This window comes from Mya arenaria, chromosome 5, assembly GCF_026914265.1.
Source record: "Mya arenaria isolate MELC-2E11 chromosome 5, ASM2691426v1".
Classification (NCBI taxonomy): domain Eukaryota; kingdom Metazoa; phylum Mollusca; class Bivalvia; order Myida; family Myidae; genus Mya; species Mya arenaria.
Window position 1 is genome coordinate 14,536,100 of NC_069126.1, and position 18,864 is coordinate 14,554,963.

The following is an 18,864-nucleotide window of genomic DNA, read 5'->3' on the forward strand; positions in this document are numbered from 1 at the left end:
GGCGTAAGAGTTCTTCAGTTATTGATCGAAAACGGATTTCCATTTCGAGATCACCATGACCTTGATCTTTGACCCACTTATCTCTAAATCAATAAGATTCATCTCCTGGTTATTACCAAGCTGCCTACCTAGTTTAAGGTCATTGGACGGACGTGTTCTTCAAGTTTGGATCGGAAACGGTTTTTCGAGATCACCACTACCTTGACAGTTGACACACTAACCTTAAATCATAAGGGTTCCTCTTCTGGCAATTACCAACAAGCTTTCCAGATTTGAGGTTGCTGAACCTAACAGTTCTTTAGTTATTGATCGGCTACCGCGGGTGGACGGACGGAAAGCCCGATTACTTTATACTATATTTTGGGGGCATGATTAAACACCAAACATATGTATGTCATGTCATTTGACTTCAATAATGTTTTATGAAATTAGTAAGCCGGGTATAAAAAAACATGATACTTACATAACATAACATAGCCGTAAGCATTTTATTAGCATTGATATATCACTAATGTCTTCTACACTCATCCACACTTGTGCATATGTTGTTCTTAAGGTACTAGATTTAAAAAAAACAAATTCTTAAGATTACCATTATGAGCTGCTATTTTAAATACGTTACTATATTATCGGATGCCCTAACCTTAATTTGCAACTTTATGTGTTTAGTGAAAACGAAAAACGGAGGAACGCATGACGGATTGGAAAAAAACTCTGCCATTTCATAATAACTGTTTCAATGGTATTACCGGTCTTTATTCTTACGGACGTCCCGATGGTTGACTTCAATTACAAGAACTTCTTGGAACTACTACATTCTTGTAGACATTCCACAACGTTTAACCTACGCATTATGTATTATTATAATATGTTTTACGCGTCAAAATTGTGTCGACCAGGTTGCCGTTGACTGAATCTTTCTAGTCCTTTTGTGCTCGCATACACATTTGTCAAAATGAAATTAAGGACAGATCGCATCGCTGTATAAATAAAGTGTATCAAATGACAACCAAACTGTGACCTGTGTTGTCACATACTTTCGAATACGCTATATTCCAGAATGTACTCACCTCTCTTCTCAGTGCTTTCGAATACGCTATATTCCAGAATGTACACACCTCTCTTCTAGGTGCTTTCGAATACGCTATATTCCAGAATGTACACACCTCTCTTCTAGGTGCTTTCGAATACGCTATATTCTAGAATGTACACACCTCTCTTCTCAGTGCTTTCGAATACGCTATATTCTAGAATGTACACACCTCTCTTCTAGGTGCTTTCGAATACGCTATATTCCAGAATGTACACACCTCTCTTCTAGGTGCTTTCGAATACTCTTAATTCTAGTATTTACACAACTCTCTTCTTAATTCTTCCGAATGTTCTCTATTCCAGAATATTCTGACTTCTCTTTTCAATGTTTTCTCCAGAATGTAACTCTTTTCTTAGTGCTTTCACATGCTCTATATTCCATAATGTACTCACCTCTCTTCTTAGTGCTTCACATGCTCTCCATTCGACTTTTTTCTCTCAGTCTTTTTGAATGTTCTCTATTCCAGAATGTACTCACCTCTCTTCTCAGTGCTTTCGCATGATCTCCATTCCTTAATGTTCTTATCTCGTTTCTCTCAGAGCTTTCGCGAAGAAAGAATTCACCACCATTCTGAATTCTCATGAATTAGGGGGTCAGAAATTTCGCATTACATTTATCAGATAATTAAATTTAGTGAATAATAATAATTAATAGTGCATCAGCTCTTTGAACGAAGTGAATTGCTATAACACTGGACTTTGTACCATTAGTTGCTAAAATCAAATAAATTTCCCACGAGGGTTGCATTTTATTTGGACTTAATTATTTATAAAGGTTTAATGCATTGAGTAGTTTGAACTTTTCCAAGCCATGGAAGAGTGCCATATTTCTGAATAATAATCGGTAAATAACATTCGACTATAGAGATAGTATCCATGTACATTACGTTCTATGACGTGGAATAAAGTAATGTTCAATAATATTGTCGACGAAACGTGAACCACGGGCTAAAATAAAAAAACAAAAACACACGAACAATAGTCTTCAGAAATACTGTTACGATCAAAAATTATGAACATTTGATATCAGTAATAAGTATATGACATGAAATAAAATCCTTATGATTAAGAGTGAGCGTAGCCAACAAGCTCTTCTTGATCATTAAGATGACTAAGAATACAACCTCCATAGCTGACACATTGTCAACGCAAAATCTGACACAGGGAGTGTACTAGATGAATGACAGTAGGCGGACCGTGAAACACCCGCAAAAGTTATTGATGATTCAGCCTAGTACTTAATGATTGTCTATCTGCAATTTCATTTGCTAAATTTGTAGGTTGTATTCAAATGTACTGAGCATATCATTCAGAACAAACCTTTCTGCCATACCGTTACACTCTGCCGATATAGTTCTTAATCTAATCCTTGGGCAAATTAAACTCATGCAGAAAGGTCAATACAATTTCCCATACAAATATGTCTCTAGCCAATAACGTTAATGCTTTGTGATTCTGACTTATTAGAAGACCACCATTGAGTTTCGTCACTGAACAATAATCTGAGTTAGAAGTCGGAGATCATAGTTTACTTTATGTTTGATTGATAAACTTCAATATGAATTCATCTCTCCAACAATATAATTACGAAAAAGTTCAGGAATACATGCTAGAAGTCATTTTCATTGCCGTTGTTTGTTTTCTTGGTGTTTTTGGAAATACTGTAGCACTTTTGTTTTTTAGAACAGAACAGAAGCGAAAGGTTTCGAATACATCTACGTTTTTGTTGACAGTAATATCTGCAAATGATCTCATCTCGTCATTCGTGAGTGCGTTTTTAATCTACGAAACATTTAACAGTGTAACATTTACAAGTGACGCTCTGTGCAAAATACATGGATTTCTATTGCACACATTAATAGCCAATTCTTTATGGTTGCTTGTACCGCTGGCTTTTGAAAGATTCAGTAAAGTGGTTTTCGTGTTTTCTTCCTGGAAGTTCACACTCAGAAAAGCGAAGTGTAGCGTGGTCGTCCTCATCGCATGGTCCGTCATTATTGCACTACCACAACTTATTTGGTTTTCGGCATCAAGACCTGTGCAGGTAGAAATAGGAAATAACATTACTTTGCATGGTCACCGATGCCTGTTTAATAACGACATATATAGAGATGAACTTGATATATATTACATATTTGACATTGCTGTCATCACCATTGGTGTTACAATCCTGACCGTCTTATACGGCAGTATACCAATTGCATTGAGAAAAATTGCCGCGTCGACGAGCCTTGAAATAAAAGCTGGAACCTATAGGTTGAAGCAAAAACAGAGCAAGGAACCTAATTCAAAAGCTGGTACGATCGCTGTTCCTGATGTAGTTATTACAACTACCGATACCGCTGAGGAAGTTACCACACAAAACGATACCTCTGAGGTAGCCACAACAGCTACCGATACTAATGAAACAGCTACTACACCAAACGATATCCCTGAGGTAGCTACAACAACTACCGATACATATGAAACAGCTACTACACCAAACGATATCCCTGAGGTAGGTACTGCAACTCCCGATACCGCTGAAAAAGCTACTACACCAAACGGTGTCGAAGAGGTAGCTGCGATTTCAACTGACGCTATTAAAACAAGCAACTATGCGGAGAGTGTTCCAGAGATAAAAGTTGATAAACAGCCACCTAAAGAGAAACATCAGAAAGTCCCCATTTACAACAATACAATGTTTCAGCTTAAGCTCACCCTTATGACCTTTACAATTACATTTGCCTCATTACTGAGTTGTCTTGGTTATTTCTATGTCCGGATGTTGCACAAGAAGCAGGACCATGAGTTGTCCGTTGGTTTGAAAATCGTAGTTAGAACCATCATCTTTAACAACACCATTAACCCTTATATTATCGGATTGTTTAACGCGGAATTTAGATCGTTTGTGTACGGCATTATATGTTGTAGGTGTCTGCGCCAGTAAGTTCGTTAGAATACACGCATACTCCGCAAACATTAACCGTTTTCAAAGCTATTTGGTACATGAGACTGAAGCCTGCACATATTAAATACCCTGCATCCAGATCTTATTTGGAGTTTCTGTTTAGAGACTGTTTTTATTTTTGAACTTTTATTATGTGAGTTAGTGATTTTTAGGATAACCTTTATTTGAAGCTATTTATAGTTAAGAGAATGTTTTCATTTTGAGTTAATTTTGTTCATAGAGTATTTTTATTGTGAGTTTTTTTGTTTAGAGAGTATTTTTATTGTCATATATTATTTGTTTAAAGAGTATTTTCATTGTGAGTTATTTTTTTGTTCAGATAGTAGTTTTTTTGTGGATTGTGTGTTATTTTTTGTTTAGAGAGTGTTTAGATTTTGAGATATTTTTTTCTAGAGAGTATTTTTATTGTGAGTTATTTTTGTTTAGAGAGTGTTTTCATTTTGATTTTGTGCTTTGTTTAGAGAGTATTTTTATTATGCCCCCCCCCCCCCTTCGAAGAAGAGGTGCATTCGGAGCTCCTCGGCCATTTTTTTCCAAAAACAACCTCGGATGTATGCCGTTACATCAGTAGAAGTAGTCCGTAAATTTTTGAATTATATCATTGTAGTGTTTAAAAGTTGTATTCATTGCTCTCACTTTAAATTGATTGCCAGTGAAGTGAATTATTGCAAACATAATTAAGATTCCCAAGAGATAAGTCCTAAAATTTAACAACTAATTAAGATTACTACGCGATCTATTTGCAGCGGACTTAAACGTACCACTTTTTGAGTATGTAAACCGTCCAAATACATCCGAGGTTGTTTTCGATAAAATGGCCGAGGAGTTCCGAATGGAAGAGGGGTATATTGCTTTGCACAGGCATGTCGGTATGTCGGTCGGTCGGTCCGTCGGTAGACCAAAGCTTGTCCGAGTGATAACTTCAGAATTCCTGGACGTATGGTCATCAAACTTGACATAAAGGATGGGCCTGACCAGTAGATGACCCCTATTGATTTTAGGGCTCATCGGGTCAAAGGTCAAGGTCACAGTGACCTTTAATGGTAAAATAATTTTAAAGCTTGTCCGAGTGATAACTCAACAATGCCTAGACCTATGGTCATCAATCTTGATATGGAAGTTGGGCCTGACCATTAGATGACCCCTATTGTTTTGGGGGTCATCGGGTCAAAGGTCAAGGTCACAGTGGCTTTTAATGGTAAAATAATTTTAAAGCTTGTCCGAGTGATAACTCAACAATGCCTAAACCTATGGTCATCAAACTTGATATGGAAGTTGGGCCTGACCATTAGATGACCCCTATTGTTTTTGGGGGTCATCGGGCCAAAGGTCAAGGTCACAGTGACCTTGAATGGTAAAATGATGTCCGAGTGATAACTCGACAATGCCTATACCCTTGGCCCTCATTCTTGACTTGGAGGTTGGGCCTCACCAGTAGCTGACCCCTATTGTTTTGGGGGCTCATCGGGTCAAAGATCAAGGTCATAGTGACATTGAATAGTAAAAGGTTGTCCGAGTGATAACTCAACAATGCCTGCACCCATGGCCCTCATAATTGACTTGGAGGTTGGGCCTGACCAGTAGATGAACCCTATTGTTTTTGGGGGTCATCGGGCCAAAGGTCAAGGTCACAGTGACCTTGAATGGTAAAAGGTTGTCCGTGTCATTACTCGACAATGTCTGCACATATGGCCCTCAAACTTGACTTGGAGGTTGGGCCTGACCAGTAGATGACCCCTATTGTTTTTGGGGGTCAGCGGGCCAAAGGTCAAGGTCACAGTGACCTTGAATGGTAAAAGGTTGTCTGAGTGATAATTCGACAATGCCTGCACCCACGGCCATCAAACTTGAATTGGAGGTTGGGCCTGACCAGTAGATGGCCCCTATTGATTTTAGGGGTCATTGGGCCAAAGGTCAAGGTAACAGTGACTTTGAACGATAAAAGGTTGCCCGAGTGATAACTCAACAATGCCTGCGCCCATGGCCCTCAAACTTGACTTGGAGGTTGGGCCTGACCAGTAGATGACCCCTATTGATTTAAGGGATCAGAGGTCAAGGTCACAGTGACCTTGAAAGCAAACTCGACAATTCCTGCACCTATGGTCATCAAAATTGACATGAAGGTTGGGCCTGACCAGTAGATGACCCCTCTTAACTTTGGGGGTCATCAGGCCAAGGTCAAGGTCACAGTAACCTTTAACGCAAAAAAGTTAACAAATCTTCTCCCTGTGATATCTCAACAATGCCTGAATCTATGATCATCAAACTTGACATGTAAGTTGGGCCTGACCAGGAGATGACCCTTATTGATTTTAGGAGTCATTGGGTCAAAGGTCAGGTTCACAGTGACCTTGAATGCGAAAATGTTTCAAGTGATAATTGGACAATGCCTGCACCCATGGCCCTCAAACTTGACTTGGAGTTGTGTCTGACCTGTAGATGACCCCTTATGATTTAAGGGGTCATTGGATCAAAGGTCAAGGTTACAGTGACCTTGAACGAAAAATGCTTGTCTGTGTGATAACTTGTCAATGCCTGCACCCATGGCCCTCAAACTTAACATTTAGATTTTTGGTGACCAGCTGATGACTACTATGGATTTTGAGGTCATAGAGTCAAAGGTCATGGTCATAACACACTATATCCTCAAACTTTGAATGGTCATAATCTTAAAACTGCCTCAACGGCATACAATGTTAGCGACAAATCAGCTGTCATTTTGGTCCATGCATATTTCATTCAAATGTCCATATAATCCTGACAACATGGCGCTCAGGGTGGGGGGCATAATGTTTGACAAACATCTCTTGTTGTGAGTTAATTTAGCTTGTTAAAGTTGCCTTTCCTTGCTCAATATTTTTAATCCTTTTATCGTCGTTAAAATTTTGTGAGATATTGTGACAGTTTTTTTGTTGATTATTTGTTACTACAAGTGTCTTATGTCTTGTATCTTAGGTTACGTTTACGTGAAATAATACGCCACATCCTACATCAATGGTATAATAAGGACAGTATATTCCTGCTGATGCTGGGCGCCTAATATCTATTTTCTGTATCTTTTGATTTCAATGATTTTTAAAAAGCGCGCTCCTCTGTACAACTCTTTTCAATGAGCTCCGATGTGGTGCAACTCATAGGCGAGGGGCATGATCGCTATGACCCTAATTGAATACCGCATATTTCTCTAGCTGATATTTGTTTAATATTTCCATTGTGCGGGACATTCTCTATACCGATTGGGTTGATATTGAAGCGAAACATTTACTGTGTTATAACGGCTTTAATGATGTTTGGTATTATCCGCAATCTGTGAATGTAAACGTATTTATGGTTTTGTTAAAGCAAAGACTGTTGGATCAATACATTACTTCTTGGAGATTAGCTGTAAATAACTCACCAACTCTTGCATTATATAAGGAAGTTAAACTTGTATTTGAGTTCTCTCCACATTTATCAGTTATAGAAAACAAGAAGCATAGACATGCATTTACAAAATTAAGACTATCATCGCACTGTTTAGAAATTGAACATGGGCGCCATAGAGGAATTGAAAGAAGAAATAGACTGTGTACATTGTGTGACAAAGGTGTGATCGAGGATGAATACCATTTCGTTATCGAGTGTGAAGCTTACAATGAGCTTAGACTAAGGTTTATTCCCCCAAAATATAGGATTCGACCAAGCATGTTTAAGTTTGTGGAGTTACTGTCAACTAAAAATAAGACGATTCTAAACAGTTTATCTAATTTCTTGTGTAAATGTTTTATTAAACGTCTTAATTTGATAAATAGTATAACTTAATAACGCAAATCACAGTCCTGTCAATTGTATTTGTTAACGCTCTCAGCTTATTTTATGTATGTTTACTACCATGCACTGTCTTGAATGTTTTCGTTAACTTTGTACATGCATTCATTATCGTGTATATTTATTTGTACATTTCTTGACGTTATGCCTAAACTTTCTATTGAATCATCGATATGCTGTATATGCATAAGATAATAAACATTCTGTTCTGTTCTGTTCTGATATTAATTGATCCCACTTACTCAAGCAAATTAAAAGCTCAGGAGGTGATATTGAATGGTACACCGGGGAACGGGGAATGGTCAATTTGGCATTTGGGTGTGGATAATGGAATTTAGTTATTGCATTATTAATTGAAACCATGGTTTGTTATTAATCGTTATGTCTCAATCAGGGAATTTAGAGGGAAATGACGGCAATAGCAGTCAAAATACGCGTCAGATAAGGTCATTCCAACGGCAGCTGATATCTGCATAGGATTGTTAATACATGTGTTGTTGTTAGTTGACTTTAGTTTTTGTCGTTATTTTAAACATATTTACTTTCAAGATGTTGCTTACTTCGGTGAGGCTTTTATGTAGAATTTTGTACGATTAGATGATTAGGCAAGGGGAGGTTGAGAGATCGTAAAGCCAATAGAAAGTTCTTACTGAAAGATATAGAGAATACTAGGTTAGTGCCGTGGATGGAGGAAGTTTATCTGGCAAGACGGAGGAATTTATCGGGTGAGCCGAAGGCGAACCCGATAAAATCCGCAGCCGAGCCAGATAAACTTTCTCCATCCACGGCACTAACCTAGTATTCTATTTATCCTGTTACTTTGTTTAATTAAACACTATAAAACCTTAAAATTAATAAGAATCTTTAAAAGTAAGGGGAACAACTGTTTTTCCCTGTTGACGTCATCACACTCGGTATCCATGTTTAAATCGCCCCCAAAATAGTTCGTAAAACTGTTCAACTTTTTTAGTACGTTTATATTCAAAGTCATTGCATTTTAATACGTCAATATCAATTCAAAACATAAAAATACTTTTAAACGTGCATAAGCATGGATCAGTCTCTGAACATTATCTGATGATGTAACAATTATTCCGCAAGTCCGAGTACAGTACACAGGTCAAAATTCAAGATCACGAGTGTTTACAAACAATCGCAACATATTAAATGGATTTAAATGATGTTGATAGTGTTGAATGATCATAACTGCACCGGCAAAGAGATCATTCATTTCTGTTGTAAGTGAGATTTTGTCATTCACCACAGAAATGGAATAAACTATCGACGAGTATCGTTGAATGCTGTTTCACAGTTTCCAGCATTTGCGGGTGGGGTAAGATTTTCACATCTCATGAAGATTTCAGGTCGATTGTTTTGCCAGTGTCATTATTTTGCATAATGATGGGACTTTATGGGCGAGTGATTGCTGTGGTCGGCTGTTAGTGGTCCATTGATAAGATACTGAAACGGCAGTTCTGCTTTTCTTCTGACATTGCAGAATATATAAAAGAAGTTCGTTTTCGCGGTCACATGACCACCTGACTGTAGATAAACATCACGTGGTCTACTATCCTAATAAACTAAAGTTTACACGGCACCTTGTTATTGGACCGATTTGTATGCAGGTGACAGGATAAATTAATGACGTTACCCCAAAATTTGATAATAACTAATAACGATATTTTAATATGTATCTGGAATTGTATAACAACATGATACAGGTGCTTTGAGATGACTGAACAAGTCTGTGAGCTTCGTGATAATATTACTACCGCATGCGTGGCCTTGTGCGTGGTCATGGTGTCCGCCTACCGAGAGGGAGGTCAAAGGTTGGAGCCCAACTAGGGGCTTTTTCTGATATGGCCAATTGCTGACCAAGCAGCTAGGTAAAATGGGTGGATAGAAATCGAGAGTATAAATGTCTCATACGTCCAGCAGACTGGCGCTTAATCGAGAGGGGTATACTATATAATAAACAAGACTAAGTTTGATACAAAGCGTCAAAGTCGACCGACGCGAATGTTTTTGAAACATGACTTAAAGGAAGCAGATATAGTTCACCAGCATACCAAGTTTGAGATACCTATAAACAAAAATTCTCCTTTTATTGAACGAAATTGGATCTTCAGCTCAAGGTCACCACGACCTTGACTTTTGACAAACTAATGTCAAAAAAGTCAGGGTGCTATTCATGTTTGAGGAACCTCTACATTGTTCGAGGTCTCTATGCCTGAGCGTTTTCAATAATGGATAGGAAACTGTGCATTTTAAGCTTACGGTCACAACGACCTTGAGCGTTGACCCACTAACCTTAAAAGCAATAGAGTTCATCTCCTGGTTTTGACCAACCTGTCTACAAAGCAATCTAAGAATCGGGAACCGATTTTCAGCTTACGATCACCACCATCTTGACCTTTGATCCACTGACCTCAAAATAAATATTGCTCATTTGCTGGTCATGGTAAATCATACTATCAAGTGTAAAGTTCCTGCGCCAAAGCGTTCTTCAGATATTGAATTTGACCGGTTTATAACTCAAGGTCACCACGACATTGACCTTTGACCAACTGACCTCAAAATCTAAAAGCCGCTTGCCACGACAATCTCCCTACACTGTTTAAGAACCCTGGGCCTATGCGTTCTTCAGATATTGATTGGAAACCGTGGGGACAAACGGATTGACGGACAGACGATCAGATATAATATATCACCCTTTGGGACATAAAATCTCAGAAGCTGTAATACTAACAATAATAAACTTAAAGTTTTATGTTTCTAGTCATGGGTTAAGTGTGACACAAGTCATTTTTTAACTTAAGTCGATTTGCTTAAATGTTTATGGTCAAAATAGGAAAACAAAAATATGTTTTTATCATGAAAGTATGTGTATCAAAAAAATAATGAAATAAAGATTTTCGGATATAATCATACCATACGACCAGTGAGATACTTAACCTAAGAAAATGACTTAAGTTAGGAAATATCTTAACATGTTTCATGAATACCAGTCCAGGAGCATATATGAGAAATTCAAAATCAAAGTATCTATTACAAGTTTTATGGTATTTATTATTAAAATTGAGCATTTATGATATTCAAATGATTGTATACTCTACACATTGCAAGAATATAATGGTCTGAATAAACAAATTGTACTGGAATGTTAGAAGTACAATAGGGTCCGTTTTACCGAGGCATCTTAAGTAAATTTTAAATATTGTCAGTTAATTATATTTTTGTTTTATATTACAAAAATCATATTAGAACTTCCTGATGTTTTAACTGCTTAAGCATAGATATAATAGTAATATCCATTCATTTATTTAACCTTAACCACAAAAATGTTATGTTTAAAGTCCCAGTCCCAGTACCGTTTAGCAATGTAAACTTATCGAAACGTATGTAAACCCAAATGACTTCTCCTAACCTTTTTGACATTTTTAATCCCAAGTTTGATAACAAAAAAGTGCATTTATCGCAATTACAAAATGCCAATACTCCAAAAGTACAAGTATAGTCTAGATCAAGCGCGCACAACGTCACTACGTAACTTGCATATCACGTGACTTTCTTAATACAACCATGTTGTTGTTGAGTTTATAAAGGTCTGCCCGCGACCTTTGCCGGCTGTATTTTGGTTTGACCCCATCACGTCCCCAAGTGTGACATAAACAACACCAATGAAGATAAAGGGTTTTTGTTTTCAATATTCTTAAACAAAGTAATCCTACTTACACTAGTATATTCATACCTATTTTCAATTAGAAGCTTAATTTAAAGAAGGGAGGTAATTGGACAATGATACGGCTTTACCAGTTGGGTTACGTGTTATTTCTACATTGTATTAAACATACTGTTATATGTAATGAATAGTCATTAATTTTTCAAGTGTAGTAAGTTCTTAAACGTCAGATTACTTAAATTAAGCAAAACATCATCCGAACTTTTTTCTTAGCTTTGATGAAACGGATATTTGTATCGGGTTCGTAAACCAAGCTATAAAAACCGTAGCCTACGAGTTTAGGGACAAATTATTAATTACTCATTTAATGTGTACAAAAACGGTATAAGACATACGTTTTTTAGTATCTTGATGTTTCTTTTTTCTTTAAACAGTTTATACAATTGCTTGTTCATAGAAATTGTTTTCATAATTCATATTTTATAGTTTTATTTTACGATATTAATGTTGGCTGGTCCATTTTGATCACGTGGCTCTCGATGGTACAACATTGAAACCTATTCCAAACTGCGTGACGTGACGTCAACAAACACTCATCTTACTTCACTTATATTACTACTACGCATTTAACTTCAAAAAGTAACGAGTAAAACAATACAATACAATACAATACAATACAATACAATACAATACAATACAATACAACTACAACTACAATAGTGCTTTATTTGTAATTCAAAAGGCAAACGGTCATAATACAAATATACAATTGCACAATCAAAAAAATAGTTCAAATAAATATGTAAATAATATGCGTTGAAAATGTTGAACGCAAATCAATATATACCAATTAACTAATTCCAATTAACTAAGACTCTTTACTAAAATGACAACTTTCTAACAACAGTAAAATTGTACATAATCTCAAGTCTCTATCGGTATTATAAGATGACGCCCGTTTTCAATATTTCAATGCGTAAGCATCTAAAATCGATAAGATTCTGTTATATTGGAGAGGAAAGCGCTGGTGACAGATTCTACAATACAATGTTTTTTTGTCATATTGGACATTGCCTTCTGGATACTATTGTCTTTGAATATATTGATGAACAATTTCATAAAAAACCTGATTGAATAATATCTTGAACTATCCGGGTATATTCGAATCCATGATGGAACAAGAGCCGCTTGACGCGCGTCGCCATCGAGATATCATCTGTCCACTCCCGTCATGGCGTCAAAACATTTCGAGCACAGCAGTACGTTCCGTGTCAATATCTGACATAGACCAACTTACATCTTAAACTATCTAAGTAAAGTTCACGTTTGATAAGTTCATATCAGTTGTTTCGTATCGTATTCAAGAATAACTTTACAATACATTGTACTGTAACTATACATGGTTTAGTTGAATGTGTGCTCGTACTTTGCATTTTATGTTCTGTTCTGTTTTATTCTTTTAATAGTTAGAACGCAAACACGTCAAACCGAATTTCCAAACATTAAATGTATATTTGTGAACATTATATTAAAGGCGTCATACACTTATTAAGGCAAAGCATAACATTAAACATTAAAAATGAAGTTCATTTTTTAAGAACTTAATAGCACAAAACACAAACAATGTAAATTCCACTCTAAACAATACATTGATAAAACAATTAATGGCGTAATGAAATATTTTCGATTAAACAACGTTTTTCAAACCAACGGACACTTCATGGTCCTGCTTCATGTGTAAAAAGTCTGATATAAAAATAACATAGACAACTCAGTAAAGAGTCAAATGTTATTGTGAAGTTCAGAAGGATTAGCTTTAGTTTGAATATTTTATCGCTGTAAATGGGGAGTTTGTGGAGAATATGTGAATTCTAAAGAAATTACTGGCGTATACATCGAAAACATAGAATGCCGTACACAAATGATCTAAATTCCGCGTTAAACAATCCAATGATATAGGGGTTAATGGTGCTACTTAAGATAATCGTACGAACAACGATTTTCAAACCAACAGACAACTCATGGTCTTGTTTCTTGTGGATCATCCTCACATAGAAATAACCAAGAAAACTCAATAAAGAGGCAAATGTAATTGTTAATGTCATAAATGTTAGTTTCAGTTGTAACGTTTTATCATTCAATATGGGGACCCTCGGATTTTTTCCTCTAGATTTCTGCTGAACTCCTGTATTTGTTTTTGCAATCTTGCTATTTTTAGGCGATCTGTTTGTCCCGTTCTCCTCAATGTTTGATTTTGTTTCAACGAAGTTAGTTGTAGTAATAATTGTTTCCGAGTCGATTTCTTTAAGAATATCTTCTTGATGACTCACGCTATTTATCTGTGTTTGCTTCATCCTGTAGGTTCCAGCTGGTATTTCAAAGCCCGTCGACGACGCAAATTTCTTCAATTCAATCGGAATACTGCCGTACAAAATGAACAGTATTAAAACACCAGAGCCGAGAACACACATGTCAAATATAAAGTAAATATCCAGCGCAGCTTTATATACGTCGTTATTAAACAGGCATCGGTGACCATGCAGTGTAATGTTATTTCCTATCTCAACGTGCACAGCTCTCGACGCTGAAAACCAAATGAGTTGTGGAAGAGCAGTTATGACGGACCATACGATGAAGAAGACCACGCTACACTTCGCCTTTGTGAGTGTGAACTTCCAGGTAGAAAACGCAAAAACTACTTTAGCGAATCTATCAAAAGCCAGCGGAATTAGCAACCACAGAGAATTTGCAATAAATATATGCAACAAAAATCCATGTATTTTGCAAAGAATGTCACTTGAATATGTTAAACTGTTAAAGGACTCGTAGATAAAGAACGCACTGACGAACGATGATATTAGATCATTTGCAGATAATACTGTCAACAAGAATGTGCATGTATTCGACACCGTTCGTTTCTTATAAAACAACAGCGCTATTGCATTTCCAATTACACCAAAAGAGCAAACAACGCCAATGAAAATAATTTCTAATAAATATTCCTGAGCTTTCGTTGCATTGTACTGTTCTATATACCCATCCATGTTGAAATATTTCAGGAGAGGGATGATTGCCTCGGTTTAATGCTCTTTAGTACTACAAAACGGGCAACAAATCCTGAAATGTTGATTGGTTAGCGGCTCATCCCTTTCGCATTTTTATCGCTTTACCAATATCGGGGAAATGTCATACGTTAGTAAAAAACTATGAAAATATATGCACGAGTTGAGTGTTGTCATATTGCGCGACGTTAAAGAGGCTGTACTCCGTATGATAACATAGCAAAAAAAAAGAAAATTGTAGAAAACTGACATAAACTTGGCATCGATGTGTACAATGCATTGAAACTTACTAACTGAAGTACCACATAGTTTACAATTTATTTTAGTTTAGCAGTTATTTCGTATTTTTCCATTAAAAAAGATTACTGGGTATGTCTACCAGGTAGAATTCATTCCTTAAGCGTGATTGGCTAGTCGGTGTTATCACGTGATAATACCGAGGTGGGTGTATACCTTTATTATGTCACACAATAAGAGTAAGCCGTCGTAGCTCAGTGGATACGACGCTGGACTGCAATTTTGGCGGAACGGGTTCGAACCCGGTCTCCGACACATTTTGTTTTTACAATTTGGTCCTTTTTCTCATTTATGATATCAAAGCGTAACACATCCTATTAGATAATTGTCCTGAGATTCGTTACAGAAAACAATTTTGTTTTGTTGCCATTCTGGTGTACAGTCCCTTTAAGAGCAAACATATTTTACGTTTCAGCTATGCCCCTTTTTTATTATAGAATCTTAGCCGTAAAATAACTTCGATAACCTTAAATCTGAATCAACGTCACACAAAGCAATTAGATTATTATTTATTTAATTTCTCAATATTGGGCCGAGTGTTCAGAAGTTTGTTGAAGTTAACAACGTTTCTGCTCTGGAAATTGAATTGATACACTTGTGATCTGCATGTATTTCTAACAAGATCTGATACAAATGTTTCAGCTGTACTTTTTATATTATTTTATGTAAGTACATCATAAAATATTTCACATTCAAAAGTTAACAACGATGTCGCTAGTCACACCGTTTACTTTAAAAAAAGTTCAGAACAATCGCCGAATTGTGTTCATTTTTAATATTGTCTAAATTTCAAATATCACTACAATGTAGCACAATAACGAAGCTATATCCATAAGATAACTTCATTTTACGACTAACATCGACAAAGATCTTTATTGTAATGGGCCCCATACCTCGTGCAGATACCTTCAATAAAATTAAATAATATTTCTATTACATACGGTTTAAACAGTAATATGACAAAATCAATTAATCTTTTGCATCTATCGCACATTTCGAGAACTGTATGGGATCAGTACAGGGCAGGCATTCTAAATCTAATCGCAATGAATTTCTAGGCTATTCAGTGGTACTGATATTCATAAAGTTGTTTTCCGCCAACAGTCTCTGAGAGAATGTTCAGTCGTGATTTTCTCTCTTTATGGCCTTAAATTGCCATTTGATACTTAATTGCTTTATTGGAGACATCACAAATGTTGATGGTCTTTCATTTAAAGTAATTTAGTTTATTTTAGTAATAAAGAGCGGGGTTGATATCTAAATACAACACATTAGCAGAAAATATAAATATACAAAAAGAACTAATATTAATAATATAATACATGACTTTACACAAATCATTCAAAGTATTGCTGATCCCTTATTTAAAGAGGATCAAAATTTTAAAGAAAAAGAAACTGTTTTGTCGACATTTCATATTGTAATTACAAACAATGGTTTGATGATGATTGTATAATAGCAAAACGTAACATTTCTAAAAGGCCTTCGACTTAGCAAATCGCAATTGCTTAATACTTTTGCCTTGAGCAACTTTAAATAACTTTAGCTTACGCTAAACGACCTTTTAATTAACACTTTTCAAGGAACACGTTTGTATTCTATTTGTGTTCGTTTTACCATGATTATATATATATATATATATATATATATATATATATATATATATATATATATATATATATATATATATATATATATATATATATATATATATACATTATTTGGGTCATGCAAACTCGACAAAAGCTTTTTGTAGGACTTTAAATGTTTCTTGGAATATTACCAGATACTATAGAATTGAGAGTTATAGCGTTTTTTATCAACATTTGTATGAACATTTCCAATTTATCCATATAATGCCGAGATATGTCCAGGTTATCTGGGAATATTACCAACTGGATCTTAAAATGTTGGTAACGTTACCAAAATATTTTGGGAATATTACAAGATGAATTGAAACAAAAATATAATCATATACACATTCCACACATGCTGGTTAACGTTTATGTTTCTGACTCATATACTTTGTATGGCATACCCCGTAAGCTATGTTATAACTAAGTCTAGGGCCATAACTTTGCACTTACTGGCCACAGCAAAATATAAACCAAAAGAAGCATTACTACAATTGCTGGTTAATATTCATGTGAAATTTGTTTGACTCTGGCTTGTTTACTTTTGGAGATATGCGCAATCCAGAACAGACAGACAGACGGACAGAACCCGAAGAGCAAAAAAAAACATGCTGGTACACATTCCTGTAATGTTTTACGACGCTGGTTCATAAGTTGTTGGAGATATGTGTGACCCAATATTTTGTGACAGATGAACTGACGGATGGATGGACAAGTGCAAATCTATATACCCCCACCTCTCAGACTGGGGCATTAAAAGGGTTTAGCAATATACTAAAATTGTATGAAATTAGACAATTGATGTTTTGAACGATTTATTCACAACATTTATGATAAACAATCATTTTATGCTCGTTAACCTACAGTATACATTTTCAAATGTGTTACTATACTATCATGAAAAGGCACTTTACTGAAAGGCATTATAAACAAACAGAAGATTGACAAAAGGATGATTGCCCTTGGCACAGTCAGTTATCAAGTGGCAACAGGGGAATAAATCTGGTTTTAAGGTGCACCAAACCTTACACCACTCTAATGCCATGCTTTCGACATAAAAAGGCTATAAATAAAAATACACCATTAGAGATAGAACTTTAATGAATTATGCAGGTATAGCGTTTATCATACTGGACTGGCATTGCAGAGACCCGAGTTCGATTCCTTACTGCTCTATCTTTGTTCATTTTGTCCACTGGATTTAACAATATGTTTGTTCCTCAAGTTGAGGGAACTGTTGAGGTTGTTGCTTTCTTACCAATTCCCTTATGTATATAGTTTAATTAGTGTATTCAACAACTGTTATCTGAAGTAGAACCAAAACATAATTATTGCATAGATTTGCAACTGCACTAGATGTGGTATATTCTTGCAATGACATTGAAAGTTGCAAATAGCCAAAACAGTGCAAATTCGTAACTCTATTGCAATTTCAGTTCCCAAAATAATGTATTGTTTAATGATGTGTAGATTTGTGACTGGTTTCAATTTAGTTTTTAAATAAATAGACTAATGGCTTTATATTTTTATTTGTTAAGGCCTTTTTTTATTTGATTCTCTGTTTTACGAACACCGCCGCTCAAAAAAACTCATTTTTGAAATAAAAATAAAATTGTAATTTTGTTTTTTTATTTCCGCCGATGAAACTTTATCGCGGCAAATCATTAAAAGCAGAGGATATCGCAAAAGCTGTAAAATATTCATGTAAACATCTCTGAAAAAGTTTAAGCCAATGAAAAACATTCATCGGATTTGCAGCCTGGTGCTAAAAACCTGGTATCCGGTACCTGGTATCCCCCGGTATCTTGTATCACTTTCCGATACCAGATTATGTTGATATCAGGGTTATTATCAGATGATAAATCCAAGTATCCACGGTCCGTTATTAATTGTTTTTGACAACCAATGATGCTTACTTTAAATAACACGGTATCAACATAATCCGGTATCATAAACTGTAATAACGGCTTTTCTCGATATCGATACCTGGTACCGGGTTTAGCTCACCCGGATAATTCTTTGCGGCAGGGTGACTTCCGGTTTATTTCCGGATTATCGAAGTATAATAACAGCGATAAAATATGGACTAATTATCGTTCCAGGTTTGTTATTAATTATTTATTTTTATTATATTTGTCATTTTAATGAGTTTATTTTACATTATTGTGATATAATTTGAATGTCATGAGCTATAAATCGCTTTACTGTTTACCTGGATAGTTACAGTAGTTCTGGTGGGTGGGGTATATTGTTCAGAAAAGACTGCGGTTACTTTTACTATAATATTATTAACAACAAATAATTCTCATCTATTCTAAAACATTTGTTTTGAAAATGAAC

The 18,864-nt window shown here is 35.7% G+C and overlaps 1 protein-coding gene across 1 annotated transcript in view; it reads left to right on the plus strand.

Moving 5' to 3' along the window:
• LOC128235467 (uncharacterized) overlaps window positions 1-18,864 on the plus strand; it is a 53,915-nt gene that overhangs the window by 21,031 nt on the left and 14,020 nt on the right. Inside the window, exon 15 of the mRNA XM_052950285.1 lies at window positions 3,032-3,889. Within this exon, the coding sequence (XP_052806245.1) occupies window positions 3,032-3,889 (858 nt within the window). The remainder of the gene's footprint in view (window positions 1-3,031; window positions 3,890-18,864) is intronic.